Here is a 22,021-nt window from a genome sequence, read left to right as displayed (position 1 = left end):
TATTCATTACAAGCTATATGTATATACACACATATGTACCCACATTATATCTAATTGTCAATTAGAAAGAGAATCTGTGATTAGCTAACTGCAACTTTTATGACTGCAATAACGTTTGATATAATGTGAAATGTAGTAGGATCAACAATATCAATAACGTAAAGTTGGTTTGCTCGTAAAAACTAAAGAAGTATCAACAGCTTGCCGAGCTGGACATTACCGGTTAATGTAAACTACTAATGTATACTACAATACTGCTACCCATTCCTATCTTTTTCTTACAGTAAATTGTAATATTTGTTTTTAAATAATCAATTTTCTCAAATCGTAAGTTACATTATGTATATCTCTTGATAAATGTTTACTACAACTGTAATATTGATCTCCATATCTTCCCTGTTTACTTTGAGAACTATTTTTCGATATTACAATAATTATAATAATTCAATTTACGATCTTCTTTTTTAAACTAGCAAATTCTAGTTACTGTCGAAATATCAATGGTGATTTTATTCTTCCATTTTTAAATCCAAAACCTGTCCTCCCAACGAAAATATCTTTCGCAAACCTTTCCTTACAAATTTTCTTGCAGTTCCTGGTATGCAGATTTTAGTGAACCAATAACGAAACGCATAAATAAATATGAAATCGTTATTAAAACAAGATTCAAGAGGAATGAGAACGAGTTTGAGTTGGAAATCGTTTTTATTTCTTTTTATTAAAAACGTACAACAATCTTTTGTCTTTCATCTAAGATCTTCCTTTCGCAAAGATAAATATTGACTTGCATATATTAGGAAGCGGTTAATGCAATTATATGTACGCTGGTTGTCACACGTAGCACGTCGTTAGGATCACTGTGCCAAGGACTTGTATTCGTAGAGTTCAATTCCCACAGAAGTGCAAGTAACGGGCATTCGAGACGTCGAGTCGATGTCATTATCCTCCTGATAAATAACAGGTACAGCCGAACGTAACATTTCTTGCTTACTTGTAACTCAATAATGTGAGCTCAGCGTATTTTACGACCGAGTAAACAGTTTCGTTTTCTGCAGATTCTAGTTTCTAACGATGACAAAACGATTCTAGTCGTGTGTGTTTCGCAAAAAGAAATATTATGTCGTTGAACTAATTTGAACAACTTTCAACCAACAACAACTTTCAAGATCTTTATCATGGTTTCCTACCGTGCTTATTATATTCATCTTTGAAAATTATTTTCAAACTTTTAACAATCAGGATTTGTGTGTTTTCGAAGAGTGTTTCATTCTGCTTCTCCAAAAAAAAAAGTTTAAACAATTTTTAGTTTAGCGATCATTGTGTAAAACAATTAACTCTATGACACATAAACTTCTTATTCAGAATTGTGAATTAGATAAAGCTATGAAAATGAGATCCGATGAAGAAATCTCAATTCGTTCTGCTACTACCTTGCAATTGCATCTTTGCTATGTAAAGACAAGCACAATAATAATTCCAAAGGAATGTAATTGTCTTTGAATTTTTTACTCAGAACATGGCGTATCGAATTATCATCGTTTCTTCAAATATGTTGTCGGTTTTTTAAATATAATCTGATACTCCTCAGGATCCTGATATTGTAATATAACGCAATACATATAAATCACGTTGAAAGAATTTAACGATGGCGACGCGCGGTATTAACCAAGATGAGAAATTTATTTATCGTGTCGTTCACGATGCACACTAGATTGTAACTACAATACCATGAGATTGTGAGTTAAGATGTTTTCAAGCTACGATATAAAGGTTCGTTTGCATTTGACATTAAAGCCCACACGAACATATATCAAGCTTTTTTGAGCGCATTTTGTTTTCATCTTTATCGATAATCCGAAATGTTTCATGAATTTATTCATAAAGTCTTATTAAGCGTCTGACGATGCTTGCAAAGTATTTACATAGAATATAAGTACGATACTAAAAAGGTAGCGTCAATAAAAGTAGTAGAAAGCTTTCTTTGCCTTTTTTCCACTAGTCGGGTAACCAATTAAATAATCACAAATATCAACACTTTACCATTATCTGGTAATGATGGCTGTCTCGATCACATTGAAATTACATAAATCTTCGTCGTTTATTGAACCGACGTTTACCGGAAAGTTTCGTCTCTCAAATGACGCATATACGCGAATGGACCAAGAGCGGATCTCCAAAATCGGTGTCAGCTCCATTTCGGGTACAAAGAAATAAACTATAATCATTTTATCTTCCGGTGCATTGTTCAGGTTGGCGGGAAGGAAAAAGGAGAAGATACCAGAATACTCGCGATAATTACGCAAGTGAGAGATTACGCAAGTTCTGCTGGTATTGGACTGGGACGGGAAAAGCCACGGATGACCGTGGTGCCGCGAGTACAGTGGCCGGTGAAATCGCGTTAAAAAGCCGCGCGCAGGTACGATCGAAGGACCGATCATCTCTGCTCCTTTTTTTATTTCTACGGGGGTGTGGATCGTTCGCTGTTAGAAGTGCTCTAGAGCGAGATGTGGATATCCCGAAATAAACTTTCTCGGGTTATGTAAAGGCTGGCAACTGGCTTGTGTAGACTCGCCGGTATAAAGGTCGGCTGTGCCCCCAACAGTCCAAGAGTTGCTCACGAACTTCACGCCGGCAACCATCGGCAGAACATCGACGCTCTATATGTGACGTTGCCTTTTTATCTGACGCAGACTTATCTCCATCGTTCACACGCATCGTCGCATCGCACTTTCTCGAGAGAGCGTTGTGCTGTTGCACAGGCACGTGTCCCGTCGCGTCATTTCGGCAACATGCGTTCTTTGGTAAGTATCTTCTTTTGCCTTGTGCCACTCTTGTCCTATCCTGCACCGTGTTCAACTTCCTCTTTCGTTTATTGCTTGGTGATGCAAACGAGGGTTGAAGTCGCTCTTATTCTTAAACCTCGCGTCTTTGTTTTCTTCGCAGTGAAACCTAACAATTTGAGATCGAAATTTCAAAAGGTAATTAATTTTTAACGCGACCAGGTCAGTGACATCGAATCATTTGTTTAAGTGTTTTATTAGGTGTCCAATTTATTTGATATTCAACGTGAATCGAGCATGTTCTAAAATTGTATTTACAATTCGTGACAATCGATAGAAATTTTCCTCGCTCCTTGAATGTCCAGTATGATTCTACTAGGAAACTTTGCACAGTTTGCAGGATTATTATTTAATTATTTAATATAATTTACTTAATAATGTCTAGATCTTTCTGCGAAATCTACATGAATAGCGTTTTAAATACAGTCGTTAAATGTCGACTAATTTTCTTCGTTACTTTTTGATAATTAGTGCAAGAAATTACAGAAAATATCGAAAAATGAGAATTTTATTGAGAAAATAAATAGAATTTTAGTAATATTAAAAACTACACGGAGAATATATAATATTAAAATTTATATAGCTAATTTACGTTCCTTGTTGATGAAGTGGTCGTACTTTCCTTTTTCTGTGCTACTTTCTCTATCATTTTCTACAAAAACTTATAAACATAAATATTTATTCAAATTACTTGATTAATTATAAAATTACTCGATACTTTAACTTAAATTATGTATTGTACGACAATGAAAATGTATAACATAAAAAGGGAGTCTACGAAAACAGTTTCAAGTGACGTAACGAATATAAATTTTGTATATTACCGCATCTTTCTTCTAACAAATTTTCTTCCAGTTCGCACGGTGAATTCAATATGACTATAAAGTACGCAACAGCGATTGATGAAATGTTTGAAAAAAAATATTTGAGAAAGAAAATATTCGAAAGAAGCTATAGATATTGATTGAACTAGGTTGAACAGTTTTTTGCGGATAACGACATTAGAGCCAGATTTCCTTCGTCCCTTTTACTGCTTACAATCGTAATGACTATTCTGACCTACCTACTAACACATTCATCTTGCCCTGACCTTTCACGGGGAAAGGCATTTCAACGGATTTACAGGACAGACGTAACGAAGATTAAAGCATTGCTGTATCGACTTTTATTTCTTAACGTTCCATAGTTACGCTTTGGTTCGATTACTAAGAATCGGATATAAAGGACGGCTGACAAAAACAAACGAATACGTACAGACAAAGGAAGATGTAAAAATGTAAACGAGAAAAGATAGAGTAGAAAGACAGTGAAGTGAGTGGCTCGGCTCTATTTAACTTTACAATATCCTACGATATTTCAAGCAAGAATCGATATATAAAGATTTGAAGTAAAAATTTTTGAAGATTAAAAATTTAACGATTTTTCAATACGTTTGGCGCACAACCATTACGATCTTACCGAGCTTTCTTAAGCAATCGTTATGTATAATGCAGTATGTCTACATCAAACATCGATGCGTTCGTGCTAACGATGACTCTCTATAATTTTGCTACTGATTATCTACTTGAATAAACAGCTGCTATCAAAATAGCATTGGCATCCTGAAAGCGAACATTAAGAACGTTAAGCGTGTTTTTCGACTAACTGAACATTAATCAAATGATTTGATGAGCGTGCGACGAAGAAAGAAAATTTCAATTAACTTTGTGAATTGATGTCGAAGTAAAAGGAGAAGCATCTTGACGATAAACGGAATGTAATGATTTGAATTTTGAAGAAACAGAGAATTATAATTGGTACAATAATTAATTAAAAAGTAGCAATTCAATCGACCAAATTGTTTCTTTTCTATAAGTTTTAGAAGAAAAGCAGCATCGTTCTGAAAATTTATTTCAACCTCGTAATTTTGAATATTTTCTTATAAATACATTTTACAATTTTGTCAATAGACATTAGGCAAATCGTTTTAAACGTGGCAAAATAGACAGCGTTTCTTCCGAGACAACGTCATTATCGTTAGGATCAGTCGATCTTGCGAATCCTTTGCAGATATTTACTTGTTTGTTAAGTCCGCAGGGTGTGTTCTTTTAACCGGATACTTTACACGGGATATATCGATCGTATATATTATTGACCAACAGATTAATGCGCGTTTCCATCTTTTTCCTTGCGATTGCTGGTTATCTTAGTGTGACGACGTTTAGGTCTTTTCTTATTTCTTCCTTTCTAACGAACCACGGAGCGTAGGATAACTAGCTCAAATAGACCAAATAGTTTGGCTATATACCCCATAATGGTATAACATACATCCACATTAGCTTTATTTTCTAGACTTTTATAGACCTATAATTTGTTTTCCATACTAAGTTCCGACCTTTTGAATCTTTGCAATAATGTACACCTTCTGTGTCAATTCGAAGTCCATATGTAGCGTCAAATATTTATCTGTCTTCGTATAGGGCACTTTGGCATCGTTTAGTCTTATTTTTCACATTCGACTGTTTCTTAACATGTATCTTCATGTATCTTCATCTTTCAGGTTTTCCTTACGCTTATCGCAGTGGCTCACTGCCAGGAATATTTCCGGCAACCGGAAAAGATCGTCAGCGAAAACCGGAACCTCGGTGACAATCGTGGCCACTATTCGTTCACTTATGAGACCGAAGGCGGTATTGTACAAACAGAGACGGGAAGTCGAAAGTACGTCGGCACGCCGTCTGAAACTCAGCTGATTCAAGGATCCGTACAGTATAATGCTCCAGATGGTACTCCGATAGCAATTAGCTGGACCGCCGACGAATTTGGTACTCAAGTAGCAGGTACTCACGTGCCAACACCGCCACCAATACCACCAGCCATACAGAGAGCTCTTGATTGGATCGCGAAACAACCCTCGACTCCGGAACCCGAGGAACTCGCCAAAGACTCGCCGAGTCAACAAAACGCCGTTCCAGCAGCCAACACTAATCGACTATATAAACCGTTAAGGACGAATCAACGAAACTGATCGATCGTGATACATTAGAATATTAGAATAGTTCACATGTTAGTTTTTATAATGTACAAAATAAACCTCGTATTTTCGTAGAAAACTCATTTGTCACGAATTAACTCGTTTCATCGACAATCGTTCATCTTCAATTCGCTTCTAAATATTTTTATGGAGGAACTTTGTTTAACCATCGACGTGTTACGGTCTCACGAATAAACGTAGGAAATTATTACCGTGAAAATTATCTATATATTTTTTAAAAATCTATTGTCGATTTCTCTATGTATTCGTCTTTTTCTTCGTATGTTAATGATTTTCTTAATGGCGTTTGATCGTTCTACTTTCTTTGTCGAACGATGTTTATTAATTCATAAACACGCTAATATACATATGTATATCGAGAAAAAATTCCGCTTCTTTATCCGTGTCGCAAACACGCACAGAATTGAATGCTTGCACGCTCCACAGAAGCACTTTTACGTGTTACCTAGAAAATAATTTATCGACGTAGAGCGCAAAAAGGCGATGGCTGCAATTGAATAAGCACGTGCAACTTTATACTTAAACTCACAACACGCGTTGCATAGCTTGGGCGGAATTTAAGGGAATCGCTATTTCTGTGATGCTTAGTCGCGCATTTTTTGTAATTAAAAAAAGGGAATGTCGACGAAAGTTTAGATTTTAATTTTTAATTTTCTCACTAAACTTGCTTATCGATACGAGTATTTCTTAAAAAGTTTATGATATTTCTACGAGCTTTCGATCTTGAAAATGTGCTGATATTATTTAATCGTAAATCAGTATTATGTTCCTTATATTGTAAGACTTATAAGGCTTATAAAATAATTCTAATATGGAAAATGTATCTGACTATTAATTAAACGAAATAATTTCATATAGAATTGGGAATTGTCATTTTAAGAAGATATTTTAGATACTTGGTATTGCTCGTTTATGGTCTTTCTTGATGTAGTTTTGCTTGTGAAGTTATTTAAGGAAATGAAAGGAAGATGAAAAGCGAAATCAGCTTTCAAAAATCAATTAATTAAATTCAAGCATCTTGAAAATATCGTTAGTGTCACGGAAAGGGAAAGTTACACGGAAGATTAATTACCTTCAATTGCTTCACTCGAAACATCTTTGATTTCCATTTCTTGGCTTTACCATTTTCTAAGAAATAACGGTGAATCAAAATAACACCGAGAGGCAACGGGCCAAATTAGAATTAAAATAACGCCAATTGTTACGTACTTCTAATAAATACTAATAAATGATAAACAAGGTACGTAAGCGATATTGTGAAATATTCTCTTGGATCGCTAAAACAACAAAGATAAAGGTATCAATGTACAATTTATTTACAGTAATCCTCCTTAACATTCTCTTACAATCTTCTCATTTAAAATACAAAAAAACTGAATCGTAAGCAGTATGCATAAATACAAAGCTAACGTACGAATCGAGCCTGGAAACTCCGAATCCGAAAATTCGTAAACGAATTTCTACTCAAAATGCCACTGAAATGATCGAGAGTCGTGCCGAATAAAGAACAACGTTTCCATTTCGTACATCCTCGACTTTGGTTTAGATATAAACGTCGAGGAGCTTGAAGGCCGATCTTCTTGTCGTATACGGATCCACGTTTGTCTCCTTTCATTGAGCACCGATATGCTCCTCCCGATGGGCGGCAATGTATTCGAGTGCTTTGAGAATGGCGGGTGGAATGGTCGGGATATGACTACCCTGGGGTTGGAATCCGTTCTCGTTAGCCACGTAGGACACTTGGATAATTTCACCGTTTGGCGCGGTGTAGCTGTAACTGCCCTGAGCCTCGCGAGACTCAGCCTGGGTGCCTGGGTAGTTAAGGTAGCCGATCTCCTGTGCCTGGATACCATTCGCCGTCTCGTAACTGTAACTGTAGCTTCCGTCTGGATTTGGGCCGTCCGCGCTCTGCCTCAGAATGGGAATCGGCGTGGTAGAAGAGTACACACCCAGAGGAACGGCGGCTGCCACGGAAACGAAGGCGCATAACACGATCGTCTGAAACGTACGAATTTTCTTAAAATAATCCAATATTTTACTTATAAACAAGTTAGAGTACAATGGACTCGTGTTGTAAAGGAGCGTTTAGAGCAAAGAAGTGGGAACATTAGATCGTGTTGGTAAATTCGTAATCGTGAATTCAATTGCTTGGTCTAAGCGCGCAATCTACGATAGAAGATGATTAATTTCGAATGGAATATTCTAATTATAAACAGCGTAGAAAATTTTTAGAAATTCACAGAATATATAGTCGTGTAACGAACGAACGATGATCTCAATTTTCTCCGTAACTGCTGAATTTGAATACGAAAAAGAGTAACAAAATATATACTTTAGTATCCCACTTATAAAAGCAGTAACACTATGTCGGAGCAAGAAATTCTAGGAATAAGCGGTACTCTATATGCTTATTACTTCTCGGAAATTTTCATACGGATATTCTGAATATTCCCGGACATCTCAGATCGTGTAATTACGCAATGGCACCGTACCACGCGTTATGATATAACATCGAATCTTAAAATTTCATATCTACCGACCACCCGTTAAAATGAAACCGAACACCATGCACCGGCACTGTTACTGAACTCACCAACTGGTTCATGATGATACCTCGGACTTTTTGTTTTTAGTCTCGAAAGCGAAATTCTGGTTCTTCCACAAGGAGGAAACTACACTGACTCGTAACATGGGGCACAGGATCCCTTTATATATCCATCAGCTGAACATTCGGTGAATTTCTGGCAAGCCGGTGCCTTATTTAATCCCCCTCCATCCCTTTCTCTCCCACTCTGTGAACAGGACACCTTCAAATTTTGCGGATGATCCAGACACGTGGCCCGAGGATGACAAAGCGGTTGGCTGATCCGAAAGTCGAAGTTGTAAGGTAAGCCTTGTATCTTTTGCATTTTCTGAATGCCCTACCTAGGATATGCAGAATAGCCGATGACAAATAACTCGATATCTTTTTAGGAAGACACGTGTAATGCGAAGACACGATATATTCTCAATGAAATTTTTATTCAAACGGAATTTCGTATCGGACGACGAAATTTCGTTAAAAGTGCTCAAAACAAGTGGTTGTTACGTAGCATCGATCGATAAAGGTAAAATCAATTTGATCTCATAAATATTTCAGAATGCATCTTCGTTTATGACGAAATATATATAATCTTGCAGTGTAGATTTCGGCACATTTGCGTACTTGCGTAACGTTATATAACAGATCTACAGTATTTCGATATTTTAAGGCTGTGGGGCGAATTTGTAACACGCAGAACCTTTAATTCCGAAATTGGTCAAAGTAAACTGCAAAGTTCGTGGTACATAAATTTCATGCGTCTTGATCGCCTGTACATACAGTTACGGAAAAGAACATTGCTGTTTTCCGTAACATAAAGTTTGTTACGTCTTCCAGTACAACGATCTTCATACTTCGATTTATGTAAATTTTATACTCTAAAGTTTTAACGAAATAATTGATGAATTAGGCTATTCAGAATTCGCACGTAAATTACTATTAATAAATGTAATTGTATTTATTTTCTATCAAAAATAACATTTCTTCGTTTTGATACGTTGCACTCTGTCAGTTGTCTCGATAAGAATTTAAATTCGTGCGGATATTTCGATTATTCGTGCCGACAATTAGAAGAAAATTTTATTGTTGTTATTATAAAGCATTTCCTAGTCGCATGTTATAGAAAATTTCTCACTTCTTTACTGAAAAATTCGCGATAGGATCACATTTGATGGACGATACATTAATTCGTGAAATTCAAGTTCCGGTGAAACGACATTTTATCTCAACGTAATGGGATAGTTAGAGATATTTGACGACTTTCTTATACCGAAGAAATAACCGTTTAAATCGCAAGTATCTTTTTAAGAAATTTGTATGTAAAATGGTGTAACTTTATTTCTCGACGAATAAATAAGTATATTATATCGACCTACGTATATATCGTTTATCAAATGATCGGTTTGAGTGCATTTATGCAAATCGTATACGGCGGTATCGGTAGCATAATTATTCTACGATTATCGTAATTATTCGCATACTAGTGGAAGCAAGTAACGAGAAAATGATGATACGTTAAACGGTTGAACATCTTATGTTGTAAGTATGATCGATGAAATTAACGTCAACAACGTTTACAACGTAAATTTATACGTACGTGTGAAAACGCGATGAACTTGTTATCTCTTAATTCGTTAAAAATTGTACGTAGCGATCACGATACACCGGCATATGTAAACAATTCTTTTGTATTCGTCGATGTTTCGAAATGCGATTCAAAGTGCGATTTCTTGTAAAATAACGATTAAGGGGAAGCGAATGAATCGATGAATCTCTGCAGAACGATCGTTACAACGTTATTTTTAGTTATTTTTAGTTCTCTGCTGCAGCTAAAAATTTCATAGTTTTAAATCATTCGATCCACGCTGTGTTGGAATAATAATTAAGTGGCGCGTAATTAAGCGATTCCAACTTTGCAGGGACGCAACATCTTTCACTAACAACGACATTTCTCAATCCAGATATATCTTTGGATCTTCGTGGAAATATATGCGAGCTACTTGATCACTTAAATGATTAATTAAAATATTTAATAAATTCAAATTATAGATCTTGACACGCGATTCAATTTGAGCCTATAAGATTCCAGATATTTCAAGATACCATCGTATCGCCAAACGGTTGTATTAAAACGTCGTTCGCTCGTCGCGCTCAGTTATCAATTATCCCGATTAATAACAGCAGTGAACAGTACAACGTGGTGAAAGTAATTTCACTTGTTATGTATTTAACAAACGTAGAATTACGAGAAGGAGAAAGAACGAAGACCGAAAAACGAAGAAACAAATATGACAGGATGAATTATACGAGATAAATTACAGAATTATTAAAACAGCCAGTTATATGCGTGTCCCGGTACACGTTGCTCGATTACTAATAAATACACTTATCTTCGTCGAGACAATTTACGAGGCACGATAATTAAAACGCCTTCGGTCCTCCCTGCTCACGCTTTGATTCTTTCCGGTTTTACGTGCTCCAAGTAGGTCCCGCTCGGCTTGCACGCAATGAAAGACGAAGAAGACATCGTAATTCGTATCGAGGAGCTCATCTCGCTAACCTAAATACTACACGATATTCTTACTTTCACAAGGTGAATGAGCCGAACTCCCTTTAGTTGGTTCAACGAAAGTTACATAGCCAACGATTAAGGAGCCGCATACGACGAGTTATGATAATTTATCACCTCCATTCCGTGGATCTTCGTCCAACGAGACCTCCGCCTTTATTACGACTTAACGACCATGAGAAATTGTCTTCCACGATTCTCTTATCAATTTTCAGCCGTACGCTTAACTCTGAAAATGTACGTGATATAACCGGCACCCAGAATCATCGTCCTTTCTTCCAATTGTACTTGTACAATGTAGATAAAAAAATTATAGCTGCGCCCGTGCAACAAGAAATTGAACTGTTTCCCGAAGAAAGAGATAATTCAGGTTGTCGAGATACGTGTTCGTGGGATATTCCGCCGTGCGAAGAAAGATAATCTTGAGATCGAAATAAAGTTTTGTCGATGCTAATCAAATTTGGGCTGATAAATTCTGATGTAAAATTTATGTATGATCGCCAGATTATGTCAGCTTCAAGGATAGCGAAACGGATAGTACGTATGCATCACGAATATACATAAAAAACGGACAAAGTTCAAATATACGACTCGAATTTTGGTATTTTGCATTTTCTGCCGCAATAAAAACGGTGCTTTACCGTTGTATCAGTATCGGTCTTGCATACTTGCAGTCAATTAAAAAAACGAACAAAAGATAGTAATTTATAGTGAAGATAGTAGTAGTATAGATAGTAAAAAGTATCTGTGTCTATGTTATATCGGTAAAAGTGTGTGTCGGTAAAAAAAAAAAAAAAATTCTAACAGACATTCGTTCTTTACAGGGATGGTCATACATATATCTCTATCGACTTGTTTGTAATTGTTGTCACGATTAAAATTCGTCTAAAAATTCTTAAAATCTGTTTTAAAGGTGTTCGAAAGAGTTTCGAATCTTTATTGCATCTTAGTAGGACGATTTGATGGTACATTTATTTGTCATTTTTTTAAGTTCAGTGATAATTATTTAACGCGTCAGGTCTCGTATATAGGTGAAATTATAGGCCGTGCAGGTTCTACCTCGAAGAGAGTCAGGGTCGTAGGTGGAATTCTCACGAAGGTTTCTCGTTAAGTGGTTTATAACATGTTGGGGGATGACAGGAATATGAATTGGGATCCATTCACTTTTTCCTTAAAAGCTAGGTTCTGGCAACTTCGTTCTCGTATCAAGGTAATTTATAGCATGCTTATTATCGTTACCACGATAATACGAAAACGAAGAACATTTAAAAGCCTTAGGAATCATCAGTATCGGAATAAGATTTGACAGAAACGAATTTCTTGTTTTTTCTTTTTTTTTTCGAAATAATAACGGTAATAAACCAGGTGCTTTACGAATCGTTAATTAAAATCCTAGGAAAAAGCAGAAGCTGAATATTAAGATGTCAGATTTAAAACGTTCATGTTCTCATCGAGCAAGCTGTTTTTCCCTATTTGGAATTTTTGTAGATGTTACAGAATCGTTTTGTCTGTTTTATGATGAAAGGAATAAGCTATTTTAATAACTGAATATCATTACAAAAATAGTTGAGAATTTAGATAATTATCACTAAGATTAACTCTTTTCTTTCCAATTGAATTCTTTTAATAATTGTATCGAAAGAATCAGTTGGAATTGCATGTTCGATAAATAATATTTAAATAATGATAACGCTATTAATACCAGAAATTACTAATACAAATAATAAAAAATATTAATACAACTCTTATACTTCCAATAATAGAACTCATATGTAAATATTATTAAGGGAAAATATATTCGAGAGATAATTATTAATAATGAGACGGCTGTATTGAAACAGAAGGACGACTCTAGATTTCTAATATAATAAACAAGCAAAAAAAGAAAACATATTTAAATGGATTAAAATTAACAAAAATCAATGAAAAAGCACAAGTTTCAATTAACTTAACAAGCTTCAGTTTCTTCTAATCCTAAAAATACCGAAGCCTTTCTTTTCTCTCACGGAAGCTAAAAATATCTAAAATTTCCAAGAAATCGTTGGCTTAATTTCCCCTCGACCCCTTTGCTACTTGCAACCAGATTTAACTTTCTATCTTACCGACGGTAAAACGAAGATTGGCGAATAATCATACGCAGAAACTGGTAGATGACTCAAAAGCATATTTCCCAGTGTCCGCTTCCACCGTTCACCGCGTCTCCCGGGACGAAGAAGCGAAGCGTATTGATTACCGATCAAGTAAAAATCAGCGAAGATAGCTTGTAAATTTTATGCAACATTCGCAATCGAATCTTTGATATAGAAATAGAAAAAAAGAAAAGAGCGAGTCATAGATCTTCGTAAATATGGCGAAATAGATAAAAAGACGATTTCACGTCGTATACTAAGTTCATTATCAACCAAATCGCCTCGCAGGATCAAATTCCAAATTTCGAATGACCAAACATAGGAGGCTGACCTATTACCAAATTTTTGTTAAACCTTCGTTTTCGCGTAACCTTAGAAAAAGAAATCCGATAGCCGTGGGTTATAAGGACATCTCGGCGTTCACATCTGTTGCGCGCGATCCTTTGCCTCTCTCCTATCCTTTTCTCCGCGCGAAGATTTATTGCCGAATTACAGAACCATAAGACGACGTGCATTTGTACGGCATGTAGGCGTAACACGAAAGAGAAATGAAGTTTCGCTGTTTAACGGCGAAATTTCAAGAGCAAACAATTTAACCATGTCACTGTGCGTTTGACGAGTAGTTGCGAGAGAAGCGGAATTCACGCTTTCGTTTAGGTTCGTTGGATCGCGAACAGAGATCAGAATCTGCAGATAAGCGAGAATTCTTAATGGAAGTTAAATTTCTCATTTCGATCATTTAGCTTCTGATTTTGAGATACCGTCTGCGACAAAACGTATCTCGACGCGTGTAACTGTTCAAGGCAAGGTTTTATTGAGACGAAGAAGAAGAAGAAGAAGAAAGAAAGAGTATTACATAGTGGTTAAGAGACGCGGGAAATACGCGATAGCGGAATAATAATGAAATAAAAATTTGATTTTGAGATAACGTGTCTATAAATTTTAGACTCGATAATATTATGCTAGTCATTTTACTCTTCTGCTAGTTTTTACATATAGGATTTAATTAAAAATAAACGCAACAGTTCTAGGAAAGAAGTATAAATATAATGTATTAGTGCGTAATTATGAGAAACAGCGCTTGCCACGTGTGATGTACAAACGGATCAGGAGACACTTTTTATTATGCTGCGAATGGTTTCTTGTTAAATATATGATTATACAAGTATATAAGGTACACATATAGTGTAATGAATAAAATTTATGAAGAAGTAAGGTTATACATACCTTAAAAATGTATAAAGATAGCATCGAGATGTCATTGGATTTCATGTTTGCAATCACAATTTCGTGATTCATTTCGTCAACGAATAAACTTACTAAGCAGAGATGGATTATTGGAAACGTAGCATAGATGACTGAAAAGCGTTAAATAAAACAGAGTATAAAGAACAGAAAATAGAGTTAACAAAACAAATTGTAGAACCACGCGAAAAATTTATGACAGTTTGAGAGAGAAAAAAGCAACGCAAAACTGTATGCCTTGATAAGTAAATACCGTTATGTCTGTGTGTATGCAGTTGGTCAGAGAGACGTCAGAGATACTTCCTAAATAAGAAAGAATTTAACAGTGATCCCCTTGCCGCGATGAAGATAGATTAACTTATATATTCGGTTCACGTGGTCTGGCCAAGGCTCCAGAGATTTGTTACACGGCTGAATTTATAATCAACGCGAAATACGAAAATTCGCACAAAGAGATCACCGGGTCAATGGAAGCATCGAAAATGTATTCCATATATGGAAAGCCTTTTACGGATTCGCCTTACGTGCAAACCTGAAAAAGCATTTAAAAATATGACACGCGATCCAATCGTCATTTCTTATTCTTATAATCCATGCTGAATTTTGGAAATGTGCATTTCTCGTTAAAACTTACAAAAGACCGTTAGAACGCGTGAAATAAAGTTAAAATAGCTTTATTAGAAAGAATAGTGGATTTATTAACTGTCATTGATATCGATGATTATAGATACCCATAAGGGATTTATGATTCTATGAATAAAGTCTTACGAACTACTATAATAATAAATTAATATTCGAATTTAGAGCTCATTTAAACATAACGACTTTGACACCTGTATTATTTAATGGAATAGCAACGAATAAGTATCTCATTATGAAATTTATGGGCATAATACGCTGCGATTAAGCTCAGAGAACATTCCGAATTCAATTTTATTCGTGTTAATCCAGTTTGAGTGCTTTTACGCGAAACGTAAAAATGTTCGAACTTTTCCTTAAGAATGGCAATTTTACAATCAATTTTACAACTGTACGCACGATCGAACATTCTCAACTTTTAGAAACACTCTAAGCAATAATTCTTAATAGAATTTCCAAAAATTCTCCAGAATTTTTCACATACTTCCTACGTTACACTGGAACGCGACGCGCGATTTAAAGTATTATATAATACGAATTTAGGAAAAACATAAACCGAAGCGTTGCAACTACGCTTTGATCGTTCCGATACTCGCGATAATATTAACAATCAGATTACTAAACTTCGCTCTTACTCGACATTCCGCACGAATCGTACGAACACGTATCAACCCCTTCGATAATATACATCCCTTTTCTCGCCCGCGTTAACTGCTCTTGCGTCGACCAGACGCGATCGTGCTTTCAAAGTAACGTTGTAACAATATCACATAAATTTGATATTCTTCTAATCTTTAAGATACTTGCAAGAAAGTTTAAAACCTTTTTTTTTTATTTTCTTTTAATTTAACCATCTATATTATACTCACGTAATACAGTGGTTGGAAACTTTCTTCAACCGCGAGTTCTCAAGCCGACGCAAACGTAAGTATTTTTTCCAGGAAGACTCATGAACATGTCGCAGGGACACGGTGTTATGCGTTGAGGAGACATCGCGCGTCTGTACTGTGGTCAGCACTCTGGTCGCCCCCCTATGCAGACCCCTGTCTGAAAATTTCGTAATATTTGCCGGTGTCTAAGCCTCGGCCAGAAATCTATCAATGAGAGAGAGATCCTCGCACCTTGCAAGGTTTCGGCAGCGCTATATAAACGCGTCCATTAGACTAGCTCTTTACAACCAGAAAACAACTCCGATCAACATGAACGCTTTGGTGAGTTCCACACGATATCCAGATGCATGGGCCACCCAGGCTGTCGCGGAGATCGTGTTATCGTTTTACAAATTTTATTACCTTCATGTCGAACGCTTTGCAAAGATTTTTCTTATCGTATATTATTCGACTCGTGAACTTGAACGATCAGTTAAAATTTCGAAGTAAATTTCTTGCAAATGATTCGTTGCTTTCTGATCGGTTTTCTTGTTGCGGTGTCCTATATCCTTTTTTATTTATATACGGCAGAATACCTTTTTCATAATATCTTTACAGTTTGTAGTTCTTCCTTATTATCGTTTCATCGTTTTACGGTCGTTTCCTTCAAATTATTATATCTTTTAAACGTCGTAAACTATACAACGTTATGTCACTGACCAAACGTTCCGCGTACTCGGCAACTATTTTCCTTGAAATTTTCACCGAGAAATCGGGAGAAGAGTATTCACAATTAAATATAATCTATGCAGAAATTTAACCTCGTAATTCTACAAATCGCTCGTTATCTGTTACTTATTATAATTGCCTATCGATTTTATAATCTGCAAGCTTATGTATCGTTCACATATCGTCGCAATTTATAAAATCAAGTTCGCTCTCTGTGTATAACGCATTTACTTTATCGTTACAAATTAACCAACGATTAACCAACTTTAGGCTACGCGATGCACGCACAAAGGTTTTACTTCTACCAAATTTATTCGCAAATTCTTAAAATGTATTTCGCATAGTCATCGACTAATCAATCTCGGATAACCATCCATAACCATAAAATTGCAATAAAAAATCTGTTTTCCAGTCTTGCGCTGTTCTCGCCATCGTCGCGGTTTCCTCGTTCGCCGCGCCGGTGGACAATAACACACCGGTTTCGATCCTGGCGTACACCGCCGATGGACCCAACCCAGACGGCTCGTACGCTTTCAACTACGAGACTGGAAATGGCATCAAGGTAGAGGAACACGGTCAGCTGAAACAAGTTAACGACACGAATTCGGCGATCGTCGTTCAAGGATCCTACAGTTTTTCGGATGTTGACGGGATTCCTATTGCCTTGAGCTACGTCGCCGACGAGAATGGCTTCCAGCCACAGGGTGAACACCTTCCAACCCCTCATCCGATCCCAGCTGGAATTCTGAAAGCCCTGGAATACATCGCCGCACACCCCGAACAAGACAATGCACGCTGATCGCTCGTTACGCGGATCGTACAGTAGAGATAGGACATAATTGACGCGACGATACGAGTCAAGTGCGAACGTTTTACTACTCGTCACGATGCAGTGTATTTTTATAGACTCGTTTCACCTACTTTCTCCATTTTCGTCATCGAATCTTCGCCCGGCGTTATAACGATCGTAAGCGATAGCCGTGTAACAACTGTAACGCAAAGTCACTTGACGTTTATGTTTTAAGACGGATACAGCGATGCTGTACGACTTATCGTTACTAGCATCAATATACAACGTAATATCTGTGTAAAATATGTCGGTCTCAATTGTATCGTGGAATAAATGTTTAGACGTTTAAGCTGATCTTACGAGACTCGTGGTTCTTGATCATTCTCATTCTCTTATTCGTTTACCGTTGTTTCCTCGTATCTCACTGCCAGTCGGTTTTTTTACGAAGAAACACACGTCGAATAATTTTTAATACACCGAGAAAGTTAGTCTTACCGTTTACGTATGTACGTCAAATTTTGTAACATACGTGTATAACGCGTGGCTTCTGTATCATAGAACAATACCGCATAATTGCATAATCGGGTGATAAATTACCCTTGCGTTTAGACGCATGGATTTGATTATTCATGCGGATTAGTCGGATCTTTCTTCGAGGAACTGATTAACGCTGCTTACGTCACGTATAAACGTCGTTGGTAAACAAAGCTGGAGATTTAGATAATAATCACCGAGGCAAATATCAAAATAGTTATCTAAATTATTAAGAAGAATATGATGGAAATTAATGGGCAATTCGCGCAAGTTTGAAGTTCATAGATTTGACCGAAGACACAATTCGTTTGCCTCGCCGACGAGTTCAAATAAATGCAGTTCTATCGTATCGATTATTGAAACTAATTAAGTTTACATAGGGTGTGGTGACCGAGCAAACGCGAGTTGACGAATCGATGTGGTTGCAGGGGTGCGATGATCGAAAAGCGTAAACAGAATGATCGGCCCGATACGCAGAGCGAATGCAACGGAGCATTCGTGATAATTGAATTTTATTGCACGACCGAGTTTCGCATAATAATCGGATTTATAATCGACAAAGAGAATCTCGTTCTTGCGGTTCTGTCGAATGGAAAATTATTTTCAAAATTGTTCGATTATCGATTATTACTTTCCAAAAATTAGAATCGGAATGCGTTTTACGTGCCGAGCTCCGTTTCCCAAACAGTTGTCCGCGCGTTCGTCTCAATTACGAACGAACGACGAGCGAGGAACAAAAATGAAGGAAACCAGGGATCCAAGCAAGAGATATACGGCTGCTATGTCCTACGGACGTGTTCGGCGTACGAGACTGATGACGTCATTAACCACTGACCGACATCGGTTCAGAGTTGTCACACATTACGCATAAAACGACAGTGATGCATAGCTGCACAGGGAAAAAGGCGAGTTCCACGAAAGTCGCGCGTGTTTCACGTGACGCGCGTTATTCGTTGGAATTATAATTAATACGGTCACGGTTGGAGTTCACCTGTACGACACGATGTGAAAAAGAGAATGAAAATAACGTACGGATTAAAATTCTTTTCGGGGATCGTTTCCGACGATGGTTTTGCCAATATGTGGATCAGCGTATCACGATAGTTTGTATCGATATATTTAAGTAACATACAGGGTGGTTGGTAACTGGCGGTACAAGCGGAAAGGGGGTGATTTTACGCGAAAAAAGAAGTCGAAAATATAGAATAAAAATTGTTCGTTTGAGGCTTTGCTTTCGAGAAAATCGACTTTGAATTTTCGCTCGGTACGCGTGTACTTTATTGTCTCGATGGAAAAATTAAAAAAAAAAATTTTTTTATTCTATATTTTCGACTTCTTTTTCGCGTAGGATCACCCCTTTCCGCTCGTACCACCAGTTACCAACCACCCTGTATTATTTCATCTTCAAGGAATTGGAGATTTCCGTACCGTTTTAGACGGTATACAGACTCGTAATTTATAACGATATAAGCGGTAAAGTGTACTAACCTGAAGTAACTAAGTCGTCTAGGATTTAAAAAGCGAATCGATTAAATTTTTTCGCTACGTGCCTTTTCGTATATTTGTTTCTCTAAAAGAAACATTTGTACAGTGTGTTTCGCGTTCATCGGCCTAGGAAAATTAGCTTGGAATCAGCGAGAAGAACCAACGAACTCCTATCGTGTGATGTTATGCGAATTGTTTGCTCGACGACGAACAAATGAAGTTCTATCGTAGTTATAAAGGAACTACGTAGTGTAGCCCTCCTCTGGACACTTCGTGTAAGAAACAACTAATTAAGCGAACAATATTTGAACGAGAAACCAGTCTTCGCAACTACTCGGACGATGTCCTTGGAATTAATGTATTAGTTATTTTCCATATTTAACGTATCGTCGATTAAGCCGATTAAATCGTCAATCTGTTAACTGCGGTTAGCTACTGCATGGTATTCGTGGAATTAATCGCTGAGCGTGGTACGAGATTATTCCTGCGGATGATTCTTCTGCTTGCGATAAACGTTTTATAACGCTCATAAGAGAAAGATGAGAGGAGAGACAGAGAGAGAGAGATGTTTATTAAAATTTTGTCGACAGAGAGAAACGCGGTAAATCGATCTACTGAAAATGAAGTTAACGAAATATAATTTTCTTTATAACGACAATGAATAAACGAACGTTTTTTGGCAAGTAATTTTAATATCGATGTTAATTTTAAGCGAAAAGTACGGAAGCCTGCGTTTGGACCGAAGAATTAGTCGTCTCAGCTAGGCTGGTAAATCCGCGACACAGCTAAATGTCGGTAAAAATATACAGACGGCGGTTAGAGAGTTTTGCGAAAGGTGAACGCATAATTCACCCTTCGATTAGCAATCGCAGTCGTGCAATCCATTTATCAAGAACTAGCCGTGCTCCCTCGATCCGCACGTTCTTCGTAGAAATTCACGTTCGAAGCTTCAGCCGAATTTACACCGTGTCGCTTTCATCCCCGATGAAAACAAGGATGAAAGCATCGTTCATTCGTCGTGTTCCTCGAAAGCGAAACAGCGTAAATTCGGCTTTATGGAGTTGCGGGTTACGAGTATCTTTGCACGAATCTCCAGTCGTCGGGAACACGCTGAACGCGGAACAGTGGAGAACTGGAAATATCTAATCGGCGCGGCGATCATGCCGCATCCTCTTCGTGGTTAGGGGTCGCGTCATTGCACGGACAGAATAGTCCCAAAGGTCGTGCAACAAGCTGGATGGCCAGATTTCGCAACCGCAACTAGACCGGCAAATCTAATTGCTCGTATCGAGCGAGCTCTTCGATCCTAGCAAAGACACATAGCAACGGAGAAAGTCTTCTATTTATCGTCTGCATGCCCGAGATGCGGCCCGTTCTTCACTTCCTCGTCACGACACCCGCGGAATTCCACTGACAAGAAAACGTCGCAGGAATAGCGTCGTGGATATCGGTCGAACGACTCACGTCGAATTTTTCTACTCTGATCATGATGGCGTGACTGCGTATTGTTTTGAGGCTTACGTAAATATCGTGATATAAGCGTAAATACACGAGTTAATTCTATGCGTTAGGAAATATGGTAGAGTAATTGAAATTAACATGGAATAGAATCGATCGATTACATGGATCAGGGTAATTAAGTTTGTCTTGGGTTCGAGCCCACAGATTACGTAAAAAGGAGTATCGTTCGCGAGATTAACGTTGCTCGCACAACTGTGAGCATTGTTATCGCAACCGACACGCGATAAAAACTTATTCAGCGAATCATTTCTTAAATATCATCTGTTCGTTGAAGTGAGTCGTATGAGGGGAAGAGCCGAAATTTCTTTGACAATCTCGAGTTATAAATCTCGATGGCTTATGAGCCTGAGGTAGATGTACAAGACGAAACCCGATAGACTTTACGACTTCATCTACGAAGTGATTAAATTTTAGAAAAAAAAACGAAAACGACGGAAATAGTATGAAAAGGAGAGAACATAAAGAGAAAGAAGGAAAAAGAAAGATATTTCTGATTTCTCCTCAAATAAATTATTGGGTTTCGATATAAAAGAAGATAAGGATATAGTAAAGGAAGAACGAGTAAGAAGGAATAATGAAAGATCTTTTCAACTGCTTATTAAGGGAATTGTTAGGTTTCGATTATAAAGAAGGAAACAATACACGAGGGAGGAAGAGAGGTAGAGAACGAAGGAGCAAAGAAAGCCTTCTCCCGCTCTCTCAAATTTTCCTACACGCGCAAACACATTTGAAATATAATGACACAGTGGCTCGTGGCTCGTCCATCGTATTATGTAACGGGAGGTGCGTGGAAAATCATTGTCATGTTATGCAACAAAGTAAATAACGCGACACTTTAAAGATACGAAGCCTTTAAGCGAACTCCTGCTAGCTGCTCGTCATGCCTTCAAGCTGAATAACTCTCAGCCAAAGACGAGGACGAAGGGTAGCTGAAATTTCAGAGTAATTTTATGCGAGAGCAGAATTTTCGGATTTATGCGCTTAAATGCGGAACACGTAGTAAAGCTGATAGCGCATACGTGTTCCGTTCGGATAAGAACGTATTAAGTAAAATAC

The 22,021-nt window shown here is 37.3% G+C and overlaps 3 protein-coding genes across 3 annotated transcripts; 2 read left to right on the top strand and 1 right to left on the bottom strand.

Annotated features, from left to right (window-relative positions):
• The first annotated feature begins 2,169 nt into the window (after window positions 1-2,169).
• On the top strand, window positions 2,170-6,693 carry LOC117210442 (endocuticle structural glycoprotein SgAbd-4-like). Its single transcript, XM_033453460.1, has 2 exons — window positions 2,170-2,801; window positions 5,380-6,693. The coding sequence occupies exons 1-2, from the start codon at window positions 2,790-2,792 to the stop codon at window positions 5,845-5,847; spliced, it is 480 nt and encodes a 159-aa protein (XP_033309351.1). The 5' UTR covers window positions 2,170-2,789; the 3' UTR covers window positions 5,848-6,693.
• Window positions 6,694-7,247: 554 nt separating this feature from the next.
• LOC117210443 (endocuticle structural glycoprotein SgAbd-8-like) lies at window positions 7,248-8,741 on the bottom strand. The gene is made up of 2 exons (XM_033453461.1): window positions 8,468-8,741; window positions 7,248-7,872 (listed from the first exon to the last, which is right to left on the bottom strand). Exons 1-2 carry the CDS (start codon window positions 8,477-8,479, stop codon window positions 7,486-7,488), a joined length of 399 nt encoding a protein of 132 aa, XP_033309352.1. The 5' UTR covers window positions 8,480-8,741; the 3' UTR covers window positions 7,248-7,485.
• Window positions 8,742-16,142: 7,401 nt separating this feature from the next.
• Window positions 16,143-17,779, top strand: LOC117210455 (larval cuticle protein LCP-17-like). The gene is made up of 2 exons (XM_033453488.1): window positions 16,143-16,248; window positions 17,048-17,779. The coding sequence occupies exons 1-2, from the start codon at window positions 16,237-16,239 to the stop codon at window positions 17,432-17,434; spliced, it is 399 nt and encodes a 132-aa protein (XP_033309379.1). The 5' UTR covers window positions 16,143-16,236; the 3' UTR covers window positions 17,435-17,779.
• Window positions 17,780-22,021: the final 4,242 nt, after the last annotated feature.

The sequence above is a fragment of the Bombus bifarius genome, unplaced genomic scaffold, assembly GCF_011952205.1.
Source record: "Bombus bifarius isolate JDL3187 unplaced genomic scaffold, Bbif_JDL3187 scf7180000008203, whole genome shotgun sequence".
NCBI lineage: Eukaryota > Metazoa > Arthropoda > Insecta > Hymenoptera > Apidae > Bombus > Bombus bifarius.
The sequence above is the reverse complement of the archived record's forward strand: the minus strand, read 5'-3'. Positions and strand labels throughout refer to the sequence as shown.